General features: G+C 44.6%; 1 protein-coding gene and 1 non-coding gene across 2 annotated transcripts in view; both read right to left on the reverse strand.

The window, feature by feature from the left end:
* Positions 1-2,017: 2,017 nt before the first annotated feature.
* arpc2 (actin related protein 2/3 complex, subunit 2) overlaps positions 2,018-23,077 on the reverse strand; it is a 33,420-nt gene continuing 12,360 nt past the window's right edge. Inside the window, exons 4-10 of the mRNA XM_080199602.1 lie at positions 21,018-21,063; positions 15,157-15,343; positions 14,342-14,435; positions 13,120-13,246; positions 10,026-10,126; positions 9,046-9,146; positions 2,018-2,410 (exon numbers count right to left, since the gene is read on the reverse strand). Coding sequence (XP_080055728.1) covers positions 2,386-2,410; positions 9,046-9,146; positions 10,026-10,126; positions 13,120-13,246; positions 14,342-14,435; positions 15,157-15,343; positions 21,018-21,063 — 681 coding nt within the window. The 3' untranslated portion in view covers positions 2,018-2,385. The remainder of the gene's footprint in view (positions 2,411-9,045; positions 9,147-10,025; positions 10,127-13,119; positions 13,247-14,341; positions 14,436-15,156; positions 15,344-21,017; positions 21,064-23,077) is intronic.
* LOC145350395 (small nucleolar RNA SNORD89) lies at positions 2,579-2,692 on the reverse strand. The gene has a single exon (XR_013888183.1). It is a non-coding gene; the product is annotated as a small nucleolar RNA SNORD89 (small nucleolar RNA).

Below are 23,077 nucleotides of genomic sequence, written 5' to 3' on the forward strand. Positions count from 1 at the left end.
GTCCTTCCTACCATTATTTCTACCAAAGTGGACAACCTCACATTTGCCAACATTAAATTCCATTTGCCAGTTCCTGGCCCATTCGCCCAGCCTATCTAGATCCTTCTGCAGACTCTCCACACCCTCCGCACAATTTGCCGTTCCACCAATCTTGGTGTCATCAGCAAATTTTGACACTCTACACTCGGTTCCCTCCTCCAGATCATCTATATAAATGGTGAATAGCTGAGGCCCCAATTCTCCATTCACCTGACGAAGAAGGAATCCCCTCGAAAGCTTGTGAGTTTACTATCAAATAAATCGGTTGGACTAAAACCTGGTGTTGTCAGACTTTTTACCAGGCAGATAATACAGCCGTTGGGACTCCCACCCTTGCCTGCAGGCATCTATCCCCATGACTACACTGTCCTCAACAACCTATTTCAATTCTAACTCCCTCCACTTGAATGGCTTGCTGTACCATGATGTCATGATCGGTTTGCTCAGTCACCCTGCAATCAGTCATCCGTACAGTACACACAAAATCCTTGAACCTGTAGTAAAGACTAAAGCTCCTCAAGCCATAGACACGATAGACATGTTTGTCCTGGATTACCTCGACATCCAGCAACTCCCACAAGCTGCAGTCATGTCACCTGTCCTGCCATCTTTAATTAACATAACTAATATACACTGCTACTCCCAATCACTATTACTGTTACCAGTCTTATTGCAAATAGCAAAACCTTACAATGCATTGTTGAATCAGTTTTGAAGCAAAATATTCACAAACCAGTCACTTACCTGCGTTCCTGTAATTTCACACGATTTCTGCAGCTGGAATCTGGAACCACCGCCTGGACTGGAGCTGGTAGATTCATCATTTGGAAACACGCTAATGAAAATAGCTGTCTTGTTGATATATAAGAAATTCCTCCTCCCCATTTTGCTGTGATTACTATTTTCCTTGGATAATTCTAGTCCTTATCACAGACTATAAGGCAGGCTTAAGCTTCAAATCACTGACTCTTCGCTTAGTTTGTGTCAGTGGATAGAAGTCATGATGTGGAGATGCCGGCATTGGACTGGGGTAAACACAGTGAGAAGTCTCACAACACCAGGTTAAAGTCCAACAGGTTTATTTGATGGTAAACTCACAAACTTTCAGGGTTTGCCCCTTCATCACCTGACGAAGGGGCAAATCCCAAAAGCTTGTGAGTTTACTATCAAATAAATTGGTTTGATTTTAACCTGGTGTTCTGAGGCTTCTTTCAATGGATAGACACAGAGCAGTTTATTGAACATAATCCTTTTTTTTGGCTGCCTAAAATAGCAGAAGTAAACACTTCATAACAGCTGCCAGCAGGGCTCAAAACACACAATCCCTCTTTTGTTGCTTGCTTTGTGAGATGCTTACAGCAAGTTTTCATTTAGCACATTTGAGAACAACAGTTAAAGGGGACACCGCAATTCAGCATTTTATCTTCCCAGAGACAGCTTTTCTCTGTATCTAAGCCCGTGTTGTACCTGTCCTGGGAGTGTTTGATGGGGACAGTGTAGAGGGAGCTTTACTCTGTATCTAACTCCATGCTGTACCTGTTCTGGGAGTGTTTGATGGGGGGGACAGTGTAGAAGGAGCTTTACTCTGTATCTAATCCCATGTTTTATCTGTCCTAGCACTTTCTGATGCTGATATGATGGTACCTGGATGCACCATTCCAGCATTTATAGAATCCCTACAGTGCAGAAGGGCCTATTCTTGTAACCCCACGTTTACCCTGCTAATTCCCTAACACTAGGGTCAATTTAGCACAGCCAATCAACATAACCTGCACATCTTTGGACTGTGGGAGGAAACCGGAGTACCCGGAGGAAACCCATGCAGACAGTGACCCGAGGTTGGAATTGAACCTGGGTCCCTGGTGCTGTGAGGTAGCAGTGCTAACAACTGTGCCACCCATGGTGACGCCCCACTTTTACATATTCAAGTATCTACACACATGAGAAAAGGCAGAAATTAAAATCAGATAGGCAGCTGTGATATATAAAAGATTTATTCTTTTGGAAGTGCTTACAGTTCCTGCCATTCATCTGTTGCAGAGTCCTGGCTGGGTCAGAGCAGCAGATATCGGATTCAGTGTTAGCGGCCATGGAAAGCAACAGCAAAACATTAGTGAACAGAGAATGGAAGCAGCTGGAAGATGGAATGTTTTTATTGATTAAACAAATTCCTCTGGGCACCACAAAATGACAGGAAATCACTGCAGGCAAAGCGCAGTCGAGATTCACTAAATCAGATAAAGACGGCAATATTCAGGATCAGACTCGTCAGGGCTCCTGATGACTGCATGCTGGAGATCTGTGCCAATAAATCATCAGCTTCAAGCTCAGCAGCCCAAAGATTTCTTATCGAGCTGAAAAGGTTTTCCCCCTGTGGACAGAACGGGGCAGTGAGAAGAGGTTAAAGATACCGGTTCCCTCGATGTTCACCCTGGCTCCAGAACCCCACTACTTCCTTGCGATCATACCAGCCCAACACTGCCCCCTCACCCTGTCCCCATGTTTCAGGAGGTGCCACTCCTCAGTTGCCTGTGCTGTGACAGAGGTCAGACTAATAGTCGCTTCAAGGAGTTTTGTCACTGTGTTGTACACGGAGAACAAACTGTTGGTAGCAACACTGCAATTCGGCCTTTTACTGTCATCATTCCTCCAGCACTTCCCAATGGCGTCAGCAAGATGCCTGCCATCCAACTCTCAACACATCTCGGCCTAGCAGCCAGAACCTGGGAATATACAGTGTGTGTGTGTGTGTGTGTGTGTGTGTGTGTGGGGAAAGTGAATGGATGTTCAGAGGATGTGATAAAATCTGTACAGACTCATTCCCTGGATGGATCAGGAAGAGCTAATCACTGGATTCAGGAGCCATCTGCCCTTCCTCAAAAACAGAAAATGCTGGAAAATCTCAGCAGGTCTGACAGCATCTGCGGAGAGAGAATACAGCCAATGTTTTGAGTCTGGATGACTCGTCGTCAGAGACCCTTTGCTCTGATGAAGGGTCATCCATTCCTGAAACACTGGCTCTATTGCCTCTTGATGTGGATATGCTGGCGTTCGACTGGGGTAAACACAGTAAGAAGTCTGACAACACCAGGTTTAAGTCCAACCGATTTATTTGATAGTAAACTCACAAGCTTTCGGGGTTTGTCCCTTCGTCAGGTGAATGGCGAGTTCTGGAGTCAGACAGAGCATATAAAGCACAGACAGTTTACAGATTACTGATTAGAATGTGAATCTTTACACCTAACCTGCTATTCTAATCAGTAATCTGTAAACTGTCTGTGCTTTATATGCTCTGTCTGAGGCCAGAACTCTCCATTCACCTGACGAAGAGGTAAACCTCGAAAGCTTGTGAGTTTACTATCAAATAAATCGGTTGGACTTAAACCCGGTGTTGTCAGACTTCTTACTGTCTCTATTCTCTCTCCACAGAGGCTGTCAGACCTGCTGAGATTTTCTAGCATTTCCCGTTTTTGTTTCAGATTCCCACGTCCGCAATAATTTGCTTTTGGTCTTCCTAAATCCACCTCCTGCAAAATAAACAGGATATGTGATATTATCTAAAGCAACAGGTGAGAGCTGAGGGGAGGAGCCACTGGTTGTAAGAACTGAATAGTGAGATGATATGGGGCATTTGTGAACTCCTGCAAAGGCCCCCATACACGTGTGAAGAAGGATGTGGGTGGGAGCAACCAGTGTCCCACAGCGCTCACTTCTGACTCCCATGAGCGCCACGGTGGTACAGTGGTCAGCACTACTGCCTCACAGCGCCAGGGACCCGGGTTCGATTCCCAGCTTGGGTCACTGTCTGTGTGGAGTTTGTATGTTTTCCCCGTGTCTGTGTGGGTTTCATCTGGGTGCTCTGGTTTCCTCCCACAGTCCGAAAGACATGCTAGTTAAGTGCATTGGCCATGCTAAATTACCCTTCAGTGAACAACTGTGGCAACTAAGGGATTTTCACAGTAACTTCATTGCAGTGTTAACGTGAGCCAACTTGTGATTAATAAATAAATGTTAAAAAAACAAGTAGCTGGCTGTGGGGAGAATGGAAAACTATTTCCTATGGTGTTCCACAGGGCTCAGTGTTGGCCTCATGCTGCTTGTATTAATGATTTGCCTTTATGTGGGAGGCGTGATTGGGAAATTTGCAGATGAGACAGAAATTAGCTGTGTGGCTGATGGTGAAGAGGAAAGCTGCCAACTCCAGAATGATAGCTGAGTGGGTGGAAAAGTGGCAAATGGAACTTAATCTGGAAAAGTGTGAGGCAATAAATTTGGAGGGTAAACAAAACAAGGGAAAACTCGGCAACAGGACAATGTTGAGAGGGGTTAAGAGTGTGAGACCTCGGAATGCACGTCCATAGGTCCCCAAATGTAGCAGGACAGGTGGACGTGGAAGTATCTGGGATGCTTGCCTTTGCTGGGCAAGGTGTTGGATACAAAAGCAATGACATAATGCTGGAACTGCATAACATCTGGTTAGGCTATCCTGTGTACAGTTCTGGTCACTACATCACAGGAAAGATAGGACTGCTGTGGAGAGAGTGCAGAGATTTCCCAGAATGTTGATAGGGCTTGAAAATTGCAATTTTGAGGAGAGATTGGATACGTGAGGGTTATTTTCCTTAGAATAGTAGAGGCTTAGGGGTGACCTAATCGAGGTATACAAATTTATGAGGGGCCAAGGCAGGGTAGACAGGAAACACTTATTTCCCCCTAACTGAGGGGTCAATTACCTGGGGCACAGACTTAAGGTGATTGGTAAAGAATTAGAAGAATCATGAGACAAAACCTTTCAAGGCAGAGTGGTGGGCATCTGGAATTCAGATGCTGGCACCTGGATCTGTATCAGAATTACTGGAACCTGCAAGACTACAGACTAGGTGCTGGAAAATGGGGTTAAATTAAGCAGCTAGTTTCATTTTTGATAGGTGCAGACAGGGTGGGCTGAATGCCCACTCCCTGTATGATCACCTTTCTTTGGTTCTATGGTACCAGTGGCCACATTCTGAGATCTCAATAGACAGTGTGCAAAACTACGAGGGGCCCGTCAGCTTTGGCTGGGTGTGCTGCAGGGTCAGCATAGACTGGGAATGATGGAGCAGATGGACGACCTTAACCAGTTAGTTGAAAAATGGCTCAGAAAGCAGAGACCAACAGCAGCCAGACCCCACACATGATGCGACAGAAGGTGTTGTGCTCAGTCATTGTGAAGAGCCTGGGACCACAGTCTAATCCACAGTTAGTCATCGTATGTCTATGACATTCCTGGTCAGAACAGCTGCAAGCAGGACAGGAAGAATGAGACAATTGGCACAAGTCAACACAAACTGACATTCCAGTCTGAGACCCTTTACCAGATGAAGTACGGCAAGGGTGAAGAGAGAGATGTTGCAGTATTCAAGAATGAACACACAGACTCAGACCATCAGATCATCTGGGTGCTTGGAGCTGATACACACCCTATTAACCATGTCTAGGCATTCAGCAAGTACTTTCAGTAATTCTAGAATATCCTCGCTCACTCCTCCTGCCCTGTGCAGCAACAATTGGCTGAAAACTGCAAGCTTTTTCCTGCTTTGAAAAACCAAAGTTGAATTGCTTTTTCAAGTGGTGCAATAAAACACAGACCCCTCAGCATTCTTCATTAGTTTGGTTACCCGCCTCTACCTCAACGAACATTGGCTTCCTTCCCGACCTCAGGTGGCCAGCCTTCACAGGGCAGACCAGTGGATATCTGCTGGCTATTTCACAATGAAATGGTGATGCTGTCCTCAGCCAACAAGCTGTGGAATGCTTTTCCTTTCCTGTCTACCTTCAGGGCAAGGCCATTTATAGTCTGCACCGATCAAGTGGGAAGAATCAAACTCACTCTGGGTGGTGTGGGATCAGTGCGGATTAGACTGGACAGTGATCTCTTCACACAGTCCCTGTGTGGATCTCTGGCTGTGGTCTCTGTATTCAGGCCGTGTGTAGATCTCTGACTGTGATCTCTGCACTCAAACCCTGTGTGGTCTTTGTTTTATTGTAACAAATTAATTCTGTGAAAGTGGGTGAGATTAGCTGGGATGATGGACCTCTTCCCCACTCTAGTAACCTGTACATTGCTTCCCTGTATCACTCACGCGTGTATCCTATCAGAAGACCTGACAGTTCTGGGCTGCAGTGCACTGTCTGTCCACTCCCTAGGCACTGTAGCTATTGGACTATCACCAAAGGCACTCTGTTGCATAAAGCCAGAGTAGGGTCTGCCATGGAAACACCTGGGGGAAGGGAAAAATAGAAAAGAACACCATAACGCACAAAGCAACATGCAGAGCGACATGCAAGATGTACATATGCTGTTATTCTATATAACACTGGGGTACAGTACTGTTGGGGATGGGTCTGTCACTGTATAACACTGGGGTACAGTACTGGTGGGGATGGATCTGTCACTGTATAACACTGGGGTACAGTACTGGTAGGGAGATGTGTCTGTCACTGTATAACACTGGGATACAGTACTGGTGGGGATGGGTCTGTCGCTGTTTCACACTGGGGTACAGTACTGGTGGGGATGGATGTCACTGTATAACACTGGGGTACAGTACTGGTGGGGATGGGGGTCTGTCGCTGTATAACACTGGGGTACAATACTGGTGGGGATGGGTCTGTCGCTGTATAACACTGGGGTACAGTACTGATGGGGTCGGGTCTGTCACTGTATAACACTGGGGTATGGTACTGGTGGGGATGGGTACAGTACTGGTGGGGATGGGTCTGTCGCTGTATAACACTGGGGTACAGTACTGGTGGGGATGGGTCTGTCACTGTATAATACTGGGGTACAGTACTGGTGGGGATGGGTCTGTCACTGTATAATACTGGGGTACAGTACTGGTGGGGATGGGTCTGTCACTGTATAATACTGGGGTACAGTACTGGTGGGGATGGGTCTGTCGCTGTATAACACTGGGGTACAGTACTGGTGGGGATGGGTCTGTCGCTGTATAACACTGGGGTACAGTACTGGTGGGGATGGGTCTGTCACTGTATAACACTGGGATACAGTACTGGTGGGGATGGATGTCACTGTATAACACTGGGGTACAGTACTGGTGGGGATGGGTCTGTCACTGTATAATACTGGGGTACAGTACTGGTGGGGATGGGTCTGTCACTGTATAATACTGGGGTACAGTACTGGTGGGGATGGTCTGTCGCTGTATAACACTGGGGTACAGTACTGGTGGGGATGGGTCTGTCGCTGTATAACACTGGGGTACAGTACTGGTGGGGATGGGTCTGTCACTGTATAACACTGGGATACAGTACTGGTGGGGATGGATGTCACTGTATAACACTGGGGTACAGTACTGGTGGGGATGGGTCTGTCGCTGTATAACACTGGGGTACAGCACTGGTTGGGACGGGTCTGTCACTGTATAACACTGGGGTACAGTACTGGTGGGGATGGATCTGTCTCTGTATAACACTGGGGTACAGTACTGGTTGGGATAGGTATAACTCTGAATTAAGTATCTGACACCACACTTGGTGTTACTGCAGTTTTTCCAGCGTATTGGTTCTAATTTGCTAAATGGAACAGGAAAAGGCAGGGCGATGGTTTGGATTATGAAGCAAATATTGAACACTGCCTGACACCTTGACATTGTTGCACACAGAGACAATGCAAAGCAGAATTCAAATTACACACAAAGTATTCTTTGATTAGAAAATTCCATGCACAAATAACGAATGCAAAGTGGATGGAAAAATTCCAGAAATCACCATTGGGAAGGATAGCACGCAAAGACACAAGGGGGAAAGAAACCAAAACGTGTGGGGGGGGCATTGCTGCCTCCGATCAGGACACACAGCACCTCAAACAGCTCACTCAGGCTTTCAGTCCAACAGGCAGAGTTAGAACTGACTGAGGCCTCAGTAATGAAGAGTTTGACCAGGAACTGGAGGTCGTGAGAAGACAGACGCACATACTCATCCTGACTGCTTCTCTTGCGCCGAACCGCTTAATGTCATAAAGAAATAAAAGTAACTTATTCTTTAAGGTTTCTATTGGAAACCTGCTGTGGTGAACACACACCATTTTGGATAGGGTGTTGAGGAAATCAGCTTCTACCCCGCTCCCCCCCCGCAGTAGTCGTGAGTGCCATTTAACAAGGGGGCACCGCACACAAATTCAACACAGCTTTTCATCCTCAGACATTCCCAGTGAGGAGACTGAACAGCAACAAGGATCAGGGACCTTCTAAGGATCACCCCCCCTTATGACATCACATCCTCCCACCCCCTCCCCCCACCACCACCCCCAAATGCTGACAGCCCCACAAGTGCCTAGGTTATCCAGTGATCTGATTACCTCCCTCAAACCAAGCAGGGCCTGGGCTGAGAACGTGGGCTTTCCCAGTCCTGCTGCTAGTTTAATACATCTCGCCTCAGAGAAACTGCTTTGTTGTACTCACCCTGTGAGGCATCAGAAAATAACATCAGTTCCCATCAAATAAAAGCAGGTGTGATTCAATATGAAGCTCTGATGTTTCAGAGCACTCTGTTTACTATTGGTCATGGGAAGTAAAGGTGTATACTTCATATTGTTAGTTCGTAGAACTGTTTTGGAATGGGCTGAATTTAATTACAGTGGAATACAATAACCTCATCTGTTCATCGAAACGTTTAACACTGCGGTTTGAGGCACCAACAGATCTTTTACACTCCTGCAACTAACAGATACTTCATTTAAAACTGAAAACTCCAGCACAAGACCAAATGGCCAGTTTGATCACCTTCACTTGATCCACTCCACTACCCCTCCCAAATTAAGATACTCCAGTACCTAAACTGAGAGCAGTGAGAGCCTCAGTGCCACGTGGGCTGTTCATAGCTGAGATGGTTAGAGGGCTGGGCTGATTTACAATCTGTAGCTTCAATCTGTTTCTCAGACAGGCGACTGTTGTGACAATGAGCTGAGATCATTCCGCCCCTCCCTCCCGCCCGCCTCGTACTTACGACATTGTTTTCATCTCTTTCTTCTCAGTCTCTGGCCGCGCACGGTTCAAAACCTTCAGGAAGTCCGAGGTCTTGGCCCTCATGCGAGTGTGGATATAAGCCTGCAAGCAATATAAAGATACATGAAATATCATCTGCTCTCAAACCAGCCCAATGCTGAGCCTCAGAAACACATCCAGTTTATCAAGATTTACAGAGCGGCAGATCATCCATGCCATTGCTCATGGCTAACGGGTACTGGGGTTGGGCGTGGCAGGAGCTACAAGGGGAAGGTATGACACTCAGGCAAGAATGACCGGGTGCTCTCTGTCACAGAGACTTTTAAACCTACGCTGTGATGGTATTGACGTGATGGGGAACACAGTACGGTGCAGAGTTTGGTCAGTAGAGATGGTCAAGTCTCATTCAGGGCAAATGTCGGACACGCCATCCTACTGGAATTTAGTGTCTAATGTGAAAGGGACTGCATTCCAGCCATTCCTACTATAAAGGGTGAACGATAGTGGCTATTGTGGTCAAGCTTCACTGTGATGGTACTGGTGGTGGAACAGTCATTGGCATTCATCACTCAGGTGAGTGTACAGGAAGTGATCATATGATTGAACGTTACCAAACCACTGCCCAAAATAAGTTAATAACACACGTGGCACATATGGCTTTATAAAATCATACAGCGCAGGAGGCCATTCATCCCAACATGACTATACTGGCTCTTGCACTGACACCAAGCCCTGCAATCTCACACTCCACTCAGAAAGATATAGGATCGGAGAACATTCTGATGCCCAGTTCAGGATTCTGACTTCCACAAGGAAAGAAAAGTGTCTGTTCACATTCACCGTCATCTGTAGCCACATTGGTCCTCGGTACAAATGAGACACCTCCCTCCTGCCCTGTCTGCAGAGCCCAGTGTAAATTACCATTGCTAGCTGGCAACTACTGAACACCGGAAGCTGGAATACACTGGGCTGCCGCCTCACCTTGGAGCATTTAATGTGGTAATGCAGGTAATCCCTGAAGGTGTGGATCAGATTGATGGTGTTGTCGCGAGTGTTGGGGTTGGTGTGACGAGGAAACAGCACTGGCAAAAGAGGAAAAAAAGGTCAGTGGAATGGAGACTGTGAGCAGCAGCAGAGGTACGGAATACAACTCCCAATCCCAGATCTCCCCACTACAACAAACACACACACACACACACACACACACACACACACACACACACACAGGTTCCCATATCAAAAAGACAATAAGCTCTGCAAGACTGCAAAACAATTCTGGAATGTTACTTCCCTCCAAAAATATTACATGGTTTATTTGTTTTGAAGATTTGTACAAATTGAACAGACTTGCCTGGTCTAGGGAAACATAGAAATTTAGAAACATAAAAGACAGGAGCAGCAGGAGGCTATTTGGCCCTTCAAGCCTGCTCCGCCATTCATCACAATCATGGCTGATTGTCCAACTCAATTGCCTGATCCTGCCTTTTCCCCATAACCTTTGATTCCGTTTGCCCCAGGTGCTATATCCAGCATAATATTTCACAGCTTTACATTTAAGATCGCATGATGTAGGGGGTAACATATTAGCATGGATAAAAGATTGGTTAGTGAACAGGAAATAGAGTGTAAGGATCAATTTTTTTTCAGATTGGTAAGCTGTAACTAGTGGAACACCACAGGAATCAGTGCTGGAGCCTCAACCTTTTACAATCTACATCAATGACTCAGGTAAAGGGACAGAATGTAAGTTAGCTAAATTTGCTGATGACACAGTAACCCTAGGAAGTGGAGATAGAGAATCTGCAAGGGGACAGCGACAGGTCATGGGGACAGCAATAAATTTTAAGGCTGGAAATGGGGAGGGTGGCACCGTGACATTTGCACTCTTCCTCCCCTCAGTTGTGATGTGGAGATGCCAGTGTTGGACTGGGGTGGACTTAATAAGAAATCTCACAACAGCAGGTTAAAGTCCCACAAGTTTATTTGGTAGCACAAACTTTCGTGATGGACGTGCAGTGCTCCTAAAGCTCATGATACCATATCGACCTGTTGGACTTAACCTGGTGTTGAGAGACTTCTTACTGTCCTCTCAGGTGAGAAGGGGTGGGGGCTTCGCATGCTGAAGACTCCCTCAGTGTTGGGGTGCCCGCACCCAATCTGATTGGCTGACAAGTCTCACCAGTGGGAATTCCATAGGCAGATGGAGATCCACCCTTTGCCAATAACGCTCCAGTCAGTGTTAAATCCCAGTGGGAGTTCAACAGTCGGCAGCTGCACGTTGACTCTTGGCACAGCGAGCACCAATCACTCGCCATCCTTAATTCTATGCTAAATGTCTATGTACCTCACTACAAGAAAGATGTGGAAGCTACTGAAAGGGTGCAGAGGAGATTTATAAGGATGTTGCCTGGATTGAGTGGCATGCCTTATGAGGATAGGTTGAGGGAGCTCAGTCTCTTCTCCCTGGAGAGACGAAGGTTGAGAGGTGACCTGATAGAGGTTCATAAGATGTTGAGAGGTATAGATAGGGTGGATTCTCAGAAGCTATTTCCCAGGACTGAAATCGTCGCTACAAAAGGACACAGGTTTAAGGTGCTGGGGAGTAGGTACAGAGGAGACGTCAGGGGTAAGTTTTTCACTCAGAGGGTGGTGAGTGAGTGGAATCAGCTGCCGTCGGTGGTGGTAGAGGCGAACTCGCTGGGGTCTTTTAAGATGAGTACATGGGATTTAATGGGATTGAGGGTTATAGATAGGCCTGGTAGGTAGGGATATGATCAATGCAACTTGTGGGCCGAAGGGCCTGTTTGTGCTGTAGTGTTCTATGTTCTACCTCCACTGCACACAATGAGAGGCTCATAAGCTTTTGCCAGAGGTGGCATAGAGAGGTAATGTAGGTCAAGATCAATTAAAACGTATTATTAAGTTACCAGCAACAATCCTGTGTGTTAATAACTGCACAAATTTAAGATAATCAGTCAAGTTTGTAAAGTGGAAGGGACATAGTCACACACAAAGACCTGTTCACTGCAAACAAAAGGAATGTGTTCAATCCTTACACATTTTCTTTTAATTATCCAGGAGCTTATAGTTTCCCATGGCAATGCCTCAGTAAATCAAAATCGTTTTGCCAACAAATCCACACCCCTTTCTCCTGTGCTATAAATTGTTTCATGTTTGTTTGAAATTTGGTATTCTTGTGTTTGTCCTGATGAGGGCAAAATGAAAAGTTTCAGGAACATGTCTCTCCCTTTTCAACAATATTCCACCTGCAAAGTGCTAGATTTTGTTAACTGAGAACGGGGCTCTACCCTGTACTTGAGCAGCTCAACAGATCAAGCTCCAATACTCTGTTTTGTTGAAATGGCAGAGAATTACCATCCTGGGGACAGTGTCGAGGGAGCTTCACCCCATGCTATACCTGTCCTGGGAGTGTTTGATGGAGGACAGTGTAGAGGGAGCTTTACTCTGTATCTAACCCCGTGCTGTACCTGTCCTGGGAGTGTTTGATGGGGATAGTGAAGAGGGAGCTTTACTCTGTATCTAACCCCGTGCTGTACCTGTCCTGGGAGTGTGTGATGGTATGGGTAGTGAGCTTTACTCTGTTTACCAACCCTGTAGAAACAGTTTCCCTCCCATCATCTCCAAATTAAACAAAAATTTAAATTTGTTAAATTTCTCCTCTGTGCCCTGATCACCAGATTATGTGGAGCTAACTGCCTGGGATCACAATCTTACCCCTCTGCTGACAGTACGTGGATATGGCTGGCAAGAGGCAGTAACAATGGGTCACTGTAACATGATGCTCCAAGCTGCTCATGGAGACCTGCTTGGCTGACAACAGAAATTTCAAATATAGGTGGGCTCTAGAAAAGAGATTTCCCAAAATATCCAGTGTTTTAATTGTATTTTATTATAGCTGAATTGGTTTCATTTAATCTCACTAATATTAATTCTAGCTCGTGTTTAAGACTTCAAAAGACAACTTTCCCCTGGCTCTGAACACTAGAGATTCCGACTCTCGGCTTGGATCAAACAAAGATCAATCGTCAATAGCTGGCAGTGAAGAAGGGCTTACCGAAAGTGATGTAGCCAATGTTGTCACCCACTGCTGCATCAGTGTCTTTCAGCTCCAGGGGAGGCTCTCTGTGACTGAAAAGGACCTGGGGAGCAGTGTGACTCGCTCTCCGACCCTCTTTGAATTCCTGAGACGGGGCAACAATGGAAAAGTAAATCAGTAAAGGTGGCTGGAGTCAGCTGTACATTCAAAGCTCCGCACGCATCGCCTGATTGGGCGCAAGGGGTGATTTAGCTGTTCCAAAGCTTCAGATGTACAGAACACATATCCCAAAGAATTATCCCACTCCTCTCGAGGGCCATCACCCTGTGGGAGAGTGCACCCACAAGAGTGTGTTTTATAGTCACAAACATCACACCGCCAGGCGCTGGACTTGTTTCCCACCAGTGCAAATTCGTGTCACCATATTACTGCTGCCCAGGCATTCCCCACCACGGCGTCCCTCGGGTACAGCCCACATACACTAACACCCCCAGCAAATGGAACACTCACGTGTCTCAGTGAAAGTCCAGGTCCATTCACTGGTGTGTTCCCGTACCAAATCTCTAACCACATGGAAGTGTGCAACAATATTCAAATAAAGAACATGGAAGAAGCTGCTGCAAATTGAATTGTTATCAGCTACATACACACTGTCATCACCCCCTCAACGCTATCTCTGATTAAAACGGAAGAATCTGCATATACTGCTCCTGGCACTGGCATGCTTCCAGTGAACTGATACTCAGCTGATTGAAGAGTTTCAAATTACAAGCAGTAACTAAAATAAAGACAGAGAAAAGTGTGGCTTAGGTTGACTGGCCATGCTAAATTGACTCTAATGCCATGGGATTAACGGGGTAAATATGTGGGGTTATGGGGATAGGGCCTGGGCAGAATTGTGGTCAGTGCAGACTCGATGGACCAAATGGCCTCCTTCTGCACTGTCGGGATTCTATGAAAAACGAGAACATTTCACAGAAAGTGCAGTTTACATCACAATCACCTGAATGAAAGTGAGAGTTTAGAATAACCCTCAATGATAGGTCCAGGGTCACACGTGCAGGAGATATGGCTTGGGCTGAGAATGTATGTCAGCTGGGGGGTTAGGAAAGTGTATCGAGGGGAGAGTGAGGGACATGGCTATGGTGTAGTGGGCTGTGATGGGGGCAAGTTGGGGAAGAGAGCCAGGGGGTGGGGCAGGAACAGAGTTGGGTAAATCATCATTGTCTGCTCTTCCTACCTGCATGAAGACCTTCCCAATCACAACATCATCATCATCCTTGAATACTGTGCTGAAGACAACCGTCACACGATCCTTTTTGGCCTCCACATACCTGGAAGGCAGCAGAATCACAGATCAATCAGGTGCTGCACACACAACTGAAACATACAGAAGCACAAGCACAGAGCCCAGGAGATCACAGTGACGCTAGCATCAGTTACAGAGAGTGATGTGGGATTAATTCCTGCTTCATACACAGCCGGAATGTTGGGCTGAGAGTCATCCCATGACAGAATCTTCTGGGCAACAACCTCCTGATGAGGTGATGGCCATCTCAAACTCTCACAGATCTAAGGTCCCAGGTATCTGTTCACATCCAATTCACTAAAAATTCTGTAGATTTTACAACACAAGTTTGTAACCAAGTTTAATATTCCAAATCTAAAATGGCTTCTGCCACAATTGGTTTTAGTCTCTGCTTGACATGATCTTGTGGATTTCCTGCCTCAGGTCTGCCAATTACAGGTATTATTGCAGTGTGGGATGTATTTGATTAACTTTTCAAACCTCCCTTTCAACTATTTTGGATTCTAAAACCAAAAGCAACTAGTCTGCTCTATGTTCAGTTTGCTATTGGATTGGCCACTACAGATTTGTGCTGCTGAAGGAACAGAACGGAGCCTGAGAACTCAGCAGAACTTTAAGAGAAAAATGTACAGAAGCTAGAGGATGGGGAAAGAGTTTTCAGCAACTGTGTGGGAGATGGACAGCTTTCCAGCAAAATGAATCTATTAACCTGGGACCACTTTCTTTTCCCATCCCTGATCACTCACATAGTTTCGTCATCACGATAGTGGATCAGTGCCCGTTTCTCTCCTTCCTTCCCTTCTGCTTGAAAGTTGAAGTACTTCTCAAAGACAGAGGCAAAGCAGTTCCTTTTCAGCATGCCAGCCTGGTGCACCACCTCATCCTTGTTGGGTGGAATATTTTCCAGATCAAACAGCAGAGATACGTTGTACCCTGCAAACAACAAAGGGAGCTTCAGTATGATCAAAAAAACTAAGACTGCTCCAATCTACAATGGGTCAGACACAGACATATGGCATTAACAGCATCGAATTCAGGCCAGCATATTCATGTCTTGTTTACACTCCACACGAGCTTCTTCCCAGCGCTCTCCACCTAATCCCATCAACAGATCCTTCTATTTCTTTCTCACTTATGTCTGTATCCTGTTTCCCTTCACATCTTTCTACTGTCTCATTACTTCATGTGATAGCGAGTTCCACATTCTCATCAGTCTCTGGGTGACTACCTTATATTTATGGCCCTAATACGGGCCAACACAAGACAAAACATCTTTGTGGTCTATCCTACTGAACATAATTTTAAAGACCGCTCTCACATCATCCCTCAGTCTCCTCCATGTTACAGAAAAGGATGCAAGGCTGGCAGCAGGAGAACAAGGATTGGTCCCTGAATATTGGGGGGGGTGTATGAGACTTTCAAGCAGCTGCAGCTAGGTAAAGGTGGAGAGGTAGCACTGTTGATCAAGGATGGTATTAGTGCAATAGTTCAAGAGATGAAAAATAGTCGGGGAAAGAAGGACAAAGTACACATGAAGAAATATTGGGTGTTTGTGATAAAGGGACAGTAATAGTCATGAGTGACTCTAATTTACACAAACTGGAAAATCAGTACGGCAGAAGTGGCCTGGATGAGAAGTTCATAGAATGCTTTTGAGATAGTTTCTTAGAACAGCATGTTCTGGAATCAATTAGAGACTTGATTATTTTAGGCTTAATATTGTGTAATGTGACAGGATTTATTCATGACCTTAGAGTAAAGGTAAATCTAGGTAGCAGCAATCACAATTAAATTGTGATTTTACACCCAGTTTGAACACACATGAGCATAAGAAATAGAAGCACAAGTCAGTCACCAGGCCCTTCAAGCCTGTCCCGCTATTCAGTACATTCAATGGCTGATCTGTGCCGGCCTCAACTTCTTTTCCCCAAAGCCCTCTATTCCTCGATCTATCAAATATTTATCCATCTCCACTTTAAATACTTCTAATGATCCAGTTCCATCACTCTTTGGGGCACAGAATTCCACAGATTCACCACCATCTGCAAGAAATTTCTACGTACCTCAGTGTTAAATGACTGGCCCTTTATCTTGTAGCTATGACCCCTTGTTCAAGACTGTCCCACTAGTGAAAACATCTCACCATCTAACCTGTCAAGCCCCCTCAGGATTTTATATGTTTGAATAAGGTCACTCCTCACTTTTCTATACTCCAAGGAATATACGCCCAGTCTATTCAGTCTCTCTTGACAAGGCAACCCTCTATCCCAGAATTAGCCTGGTGAATCTCCTTTGGACTGCCTCCAATGTTACCATATCCTTTTTTAAGGTAAGGGGACCAAAACTGTATGCAATGTTCGAGGTGAGGCCTCACCAACACCCTGTACAACTGTATTCTTAAACTCCAACCTCTTTGCAATAAAGGCTAAATTGCCATTTGCCTTTTTAACTATTTGTTGGACCTGCTGGCTAGTTTTTGTGATTTGTGCACTAGAACATCCAGATCCCTCTGCACTTCACTCCCTGCATTCATTCTCCATTTAGATAATAATCTGCCTTTTGGCTCCTCTTATCAAAGTGCACTTCCCCACATTAAACTCCATTTTCCAGGTTTTTACTCAGTGACCCAATCTATCTCCCACTGCAGAATCACAACATCCTCATCACAACCAGCCCTTCCACTTATCTTCATATCATCGGCAAATTTGGAAACCTTAATCCCGTTCCTTCCTTCAGGTCATTAATGGAAATAGTGAACAATTGTGGGCCAAGAACTGATTCCTGTGATGCTCCAGTAGTTACATCTTTCCAAACTGAAAAGGACCGCTTTATTCCAAATCTCTGTTTTCTATGTTTTTAGTCCATGCTAACACACTTCCTCCAATTCCATGGCCTTTTACTTTATGCACCAGACTCTAATGTGGCACCTTGTCAAATACCTTTTGTAAATCTAAATAAAGGGAGAGGAATTGGCCAAAGACTAATATTTTAAACTTAAATAAGGGGAACTCTATGGGCATGAAAGCTGAGCTGGCTGAAGTGAAGTGAACTTGGATACTCGGCTAGGGTGAAGATTAATAAAGAAACGATGACAGATATTGACAGTGATATTTCAGAACACATAGAATAAGTGTATTCTGGCTGTAAAGAAAAATTCTAAAGGGAAAATTCGCCATCCATGCTTAACTAAAGAAGTTAAAGGAAGCATCAAACTTAAGGAACAAACATTTATCTATGCAAAGATGAGTAGCAGGTCAGATGGTTAGTCGGAACATAAAGAATGGCAGAATGACTAAAGGGTTAGTCAGCAGACAGGAATTAGAGTATCAGAGGACATAAGGGGATGTACAAACAGCCAGCAAGAAGTTTCTTCAGATATTTAAACATGAAAAGAGTAAGAAAAGTGTGTGTTTGTCCTCTAGAGAGTGACAATGGGAAGTTAAAAGAGAAAAAGGAAATGGCAAATGAAATGAACAGATATTTTGCTTCTGTATTTACTTTAGAGGATACAAGAAACAGTCATAGATGTAAATCAGGAGGTGAAGGGGAAAGAGGAACTTGTGAAATTACAATCACTTGGATAGCAGTACTGAGCAAACTGATGGAGCTGTGATTTGACTAGTCTCTGGGGTGGACTTCGTCTTACAGTCTTAAAAGAAGTGGTTAATGAAATTAGCCATGTACTTTCCTACCTACCCTTTTGTCATCAGCAAATTTAATTACTGTGTGTTCACTTATCTGAGTCATTGAGATGAATTGTAAAACGTTTGAGGCTCCAGCACAGATCCTGGAGGGACTCCACTTGTCACATCCTGCCAATCAAAGACCCATTTATGCATACTCTCAGCTTTCTGATGAGAATATAGAGGGCATGGTTGTAAGTTTGCAGATGACACTAAGATTGGTGCCATAGTGGTCAGTAAAGAAAGTTATCGCCAATTGCAATGGGATCTTGATCAATTGGGCCAGTGGGCTGACGAATGACAGATGGGAGTTTAATTTAGACAAATGCGAGGTGATGCATATTGGTAGATTCAACTAGGGAAGGACTTGATCAGTTGAGGAGTTGGGAAGAGTTACAGAACAAAGAGATCTTGGGGTACACGTTCATAGCTCCTTGAAAGTGGAGTCACAGGTGGACAGAATGGTGAAGAAGGCATTTGGCATGCTTGGTTTCATTGGTCAGAACATTGAATATAGGAGTTGGAATGTCTTGTTGAAGTTATACAAGACATTGGTAAGGCCACACACAGAATACAGTGTGCAGTTCTGGTCATCCTATTATATAAAGGATATTATTAAACTAGAAAGAGTGCAGAAAAGATTTACTAGGATACTACCAAGACTTAATGGATTGAGTTATAAGGAGAAGCTGGATAGACTGGGACTTTTTCCTCTGGAGTGTAGGAGCTGAGGGGTGATCTTATAGAGGTCTATAAAATAATGAGGGGCATAAATCAGGTAGATAATCAATATCTTTTCCCAAAGGTACAGGAGTCTAAAACGAGAGGGCATAGGTTTAAGGTGAGAGGAGAGAGGTACAAAAGTATTCAGAGAGGGAATTTTTTCACAGAGGGTGATAAGTGTCTGGAACAAGCTGCCAGAGGTAGTAGCTGAAGCTGGTACAATTTTGTCTTTTAAAATACATTTAGATAGTTACATGGGTATGATGGATACAGAGGGATATGAGCCAAATGCGGGCAATTGGGATTAGCTTAGGGGTTTTAAAAAAATGGGTGGCATGGACAAGTTGGGTCAAAGGATCTGTTTCCATGCTGTAAATCTCTATGATTCTATGAGTAACAAGTGCTATGGAGAGGGGGGAGCAATGATGCAGACACACTGTACTTGCACTTTCAGAAAACATTTGATAAGGTGCCACATCAAAGGTTACTGCAAAATAAAAAGCTAATAGTGCAGGGGTAACAAATTAGCCTGGATTGAAGGTTGGCTGGCTGACAGAAAGCAGAAGGTATGCATAAATGGGTCTTTGTCTGATTGGCAGGATTTGATAAGTGGACTTTCCAGGGATCTGTGCTGGAGCCTCAGTCATTTTACAATTTATCTCAATGACTTAGCTCGGGGCAGTGAAAGCACGGTAGCTAAACTTGCTGATGACACAAAAGTAGGTAGGAAAGTATGTTGTGAAGATGAGTACTTTGCAGATGGATACGGATAGGTTGGGTGCACTGGGCAAGTGCAGCTTAATGTGGGAAAGTGTGAAGTTGTTCACTTTGGCAGGAAGAATAAAAAAGCAGAGTGTTGTTAAATGGAGAATGCTGAGGTGCAGAGGGATCTTGGTGTGCTTGTGCATGAGTCACAAAAAATTAATATGCAGATGCAGCATGTAATCAAGAAGGCTACTGAAATGCTATCCTTTATTATGAGGGGAATTGAACATAAAAGGATGTTATTTACATCCTTAGTTACACAGGACATTAGTGAGACCACATCTCGAATACTGTCTGCAGTATTGGTCTCCTTATTTAAGGATGTAAATGCTTTGAAGAGTAAGTTGATACCTAGAATAAGCAGGTTGTCATGAAGATTGGTTAGATGATCCGCACAATTGTTAGAATGGTCTATGATTCCCCACAAATACAAGGGCAGAGAGGGGAGATTAATCGTGAAACGCTAGGTATGCCTTTGGATGTAATGGGATGGGCTGCTACAGCTCTGGGTGTAAGAGGTGGACGGGGAGTAACAGAGCTGACCCTTACACAGACTGGAGTAGCATTTACTAACGTTAGCCTGAAAATCAGAAATGAACGAGCTCAGGATCACTGGGTCATCAGCAGAGCCCGTGGTGGGAGGGGGGAGGAGCAGCTGGTACATCACTCCCAGCAAGCTGGTGTTCTCAAAGTGACACGGCGTCCAATGTGGACAGAGATGTGTCAACATTTGGAATAATCTCCAGTCTAAACTATCCTTTTCACCACAGTATTTAAATACACACCCGTTGTACAAACAGGACACAGAACACACGCAGCTGAGCACACAGCTCAGGACACAGTCATGAGAACCTGATCACCTTCACAAGGTTTACCCACATCTTTCACAGGCTGAGACACTGGGCACACCACAAATAGCATTAAAAAGCTGGTTTGTGGATAGTTAATACAGAGCGCCAACTTCAATCTGTGACAATTTGAAAATCTGAATCCATAATGGATCAGTTGCTGCGAGATTATCGGTAATCTTTCCAAAACATTTCTCCTCACCTGTCTCTTGTCTGGGCCCACTCAGAGCATCCAAAATACCTGAGGTATACTTGGAGTGGAGTTGAGGTGGGACGATTGGGGTGGTGGGGTACATCACAAAAAATCCTGCATCAGTTTGATCCTAACTTCACTCAGCAATGTCTAATTACACATTATAACCATGGTCACTGGACACTGATCAGGAGCAGGAACCCTGGCTAATTTCCTCCTCTCTCTCTCTAATCCAGGGGTCACTGGACAGTGATCAGGAGCAGGAACCCTGGCTGGTTTCCTCTCAGAAATGTCTGTTGCATAGAAATAGAACTCAAATGGAATGACACTTCAATGTGTCCTGGTCCAAGCAGGTTGACAATTTATTTAAAACATTAAAGTAAGAAATATTTTACCTTCCTCAGGAGCCACGAGGTAAGAGCCATAAACTCTCTTCAATAACTGTAAGGACAGAACACAGCAGCAAATTAACAGAAAGTTATCTATTCAATCCCCCTAAAATAAATTCTGGGGATTGAGAAGCATACAACCCAGCACGGGAGGTCAGCAAAGTACATAAATCAAAAGACAATGAACTTGTCCATAAACACATCCGTTATTCTCTCCCGTTCTTTCCTCCTCCCAATCTATAAACTAAGGCAAAGACTCGGAAGATCTTTACTGTATCCAGGATTGTAGCTGCCCTTGCTGTGCTCGACACAACAGTGCACAGCAGGTTGTCCAATTCCTGGCCTCTTCATCCTGGTCCGTGGAGCCAGGTTGCCGCTAAGTGGAATGGAAGGTTCTCCAAGGAGCCAAACCACCAATCACAGTGAGCCTCATGGCAGAGGTAAGAGAGGAACAACCTGTGATTGGCTCAGAGGTTTCCTTACCGGGGAGGTGGGGCAGGGAGACAGGCAGACAGATAGCGGGAGTGATGGGAGGAGAGAGACAAACAGTGAGATAGGGAAGAGACACACACACACAGTGTGAACATGACAACAAGCATGTGAATATGCACATGCAGAAGAGGGAGTGTGTCAGTGTGTGTACCCAAGAGCATATTTGCGTGACAGTATCTGTGTGCGAGAGGACAGACTGTATGAAAGTGTGTGTCTGTTTCACTCACAGTTTCAGGGTTCTCACTTATCCCCACCACTACATACCAACAGATACTCTCACAGTGGGTGAGGGAGCACTGGAGACTGAGTTTGACACACCCTCTCACACTAATAGTCAGTTTTACTGATTATTCCTTTTTAACTGATCAATTTATTTCTTTAACATTGCAGGTTATTTCTTTTCTTCATTCTTAATTTTTCTTGCCATTAATGTTGTGTCAAATCTTATTTTTCTGAAATTTGCCCAGCGACCCTTCCAGTGAGAACAAATGGAAACACGACCCCTTGCATGAGAAGGTTGTACAAGCCTATTGTAGATTGAACTGTACACTGTATCTAACCCTGCACTTTATCTACCGAGATTGTTTGATGGGAATAGTGCAGAGTGAACTTTACTCAAAAATACAAAACAGGAGCAGCAAGCAGCCAATTGGCCCATTGAGCTTGTTCTGTTATTCCATAAGATCATAGCTGATCTGTTGAGCTGGTTTCAGTTATAACTTCTTTAATGATTGATTTTGACACCATCCCCATGACAGATATCAAGCTAACTGGTGTGTAATTTTCTGTTTTCTGTCTCCGTCACTCGAATAGAGGGGTTACATTTGCTTCTTCCCAGGCTGATGGGACCTTTACAGAATGTAATGAATTTTGGAAAATTAACATCAAGGTATCTCCCATTTCATTAGCCACTTCTTTTAAGACTGTAGAACGAAGTGTACCCCAGAGATTAATCAGGCCACAGCTCCATTAGTTTGTTCAGTACTGCTATCCTATTGATTGCAATTTCACACGTTCCTCTCTCCCTTCCACCTCCCCATTTACAGCTATTACAGGAATGCTTCTTGTAATCTCTGAAATAAATATTGGGAGCAAAATATCAGTTCATTTCGTCTACCATTTCCTTATTCCCTACTAGTAACTCTCCATTGTCATTCACTTTGCTGACTCTTTTCCTGTTTAAATACTATATAACCATACAATCCCTACAGTGCAGAAAAAGGCCATTTAGCCCATCAGGTCTGCACTCTTGTTATCATGGTCTGTGCAGGTTTGGGGGAGGGGGCAAAGGGCCTGTTCCTGTGCTGTAATTTTCTTTGTTCTGTTTGTACATCCTCAGCTAACTTCCTCTCGTTCTCTCATTTCTTTTTTCTGATTAACGTTTTAGGCATTGACTCCTATTCTTTATATTCTGACCAATCGTCTGACCTGCTAATCATCTTGCAGCTACGTATTTGTTCCTCAAGTTAGTTGCTTTTCTTAACTTCTTTAGTTATCCATTGATGATGGATTTTAGTATTTTTCTTTAGTTAACAGTAGGGCATTGGGGAGAGTTACAGAACAAAGAGATTGAG

This window comes from Carcharhinus amblyrhynchos, chromosome 11, assembly GCF_965287045.1.
Source record: "Carcharhinus amblyrhynchos chromosome 11, sCarAmb.v2.hapA, whole genome shotgun sequence".
Classification (NCBI taxonomy): Eukaryota; Metazoa; Chordata; class Chondrichthyes; order Carcharhiniformes; family Carcharhinidae; genus Carcharhinus; species Carcharhinus amblyrhynchos.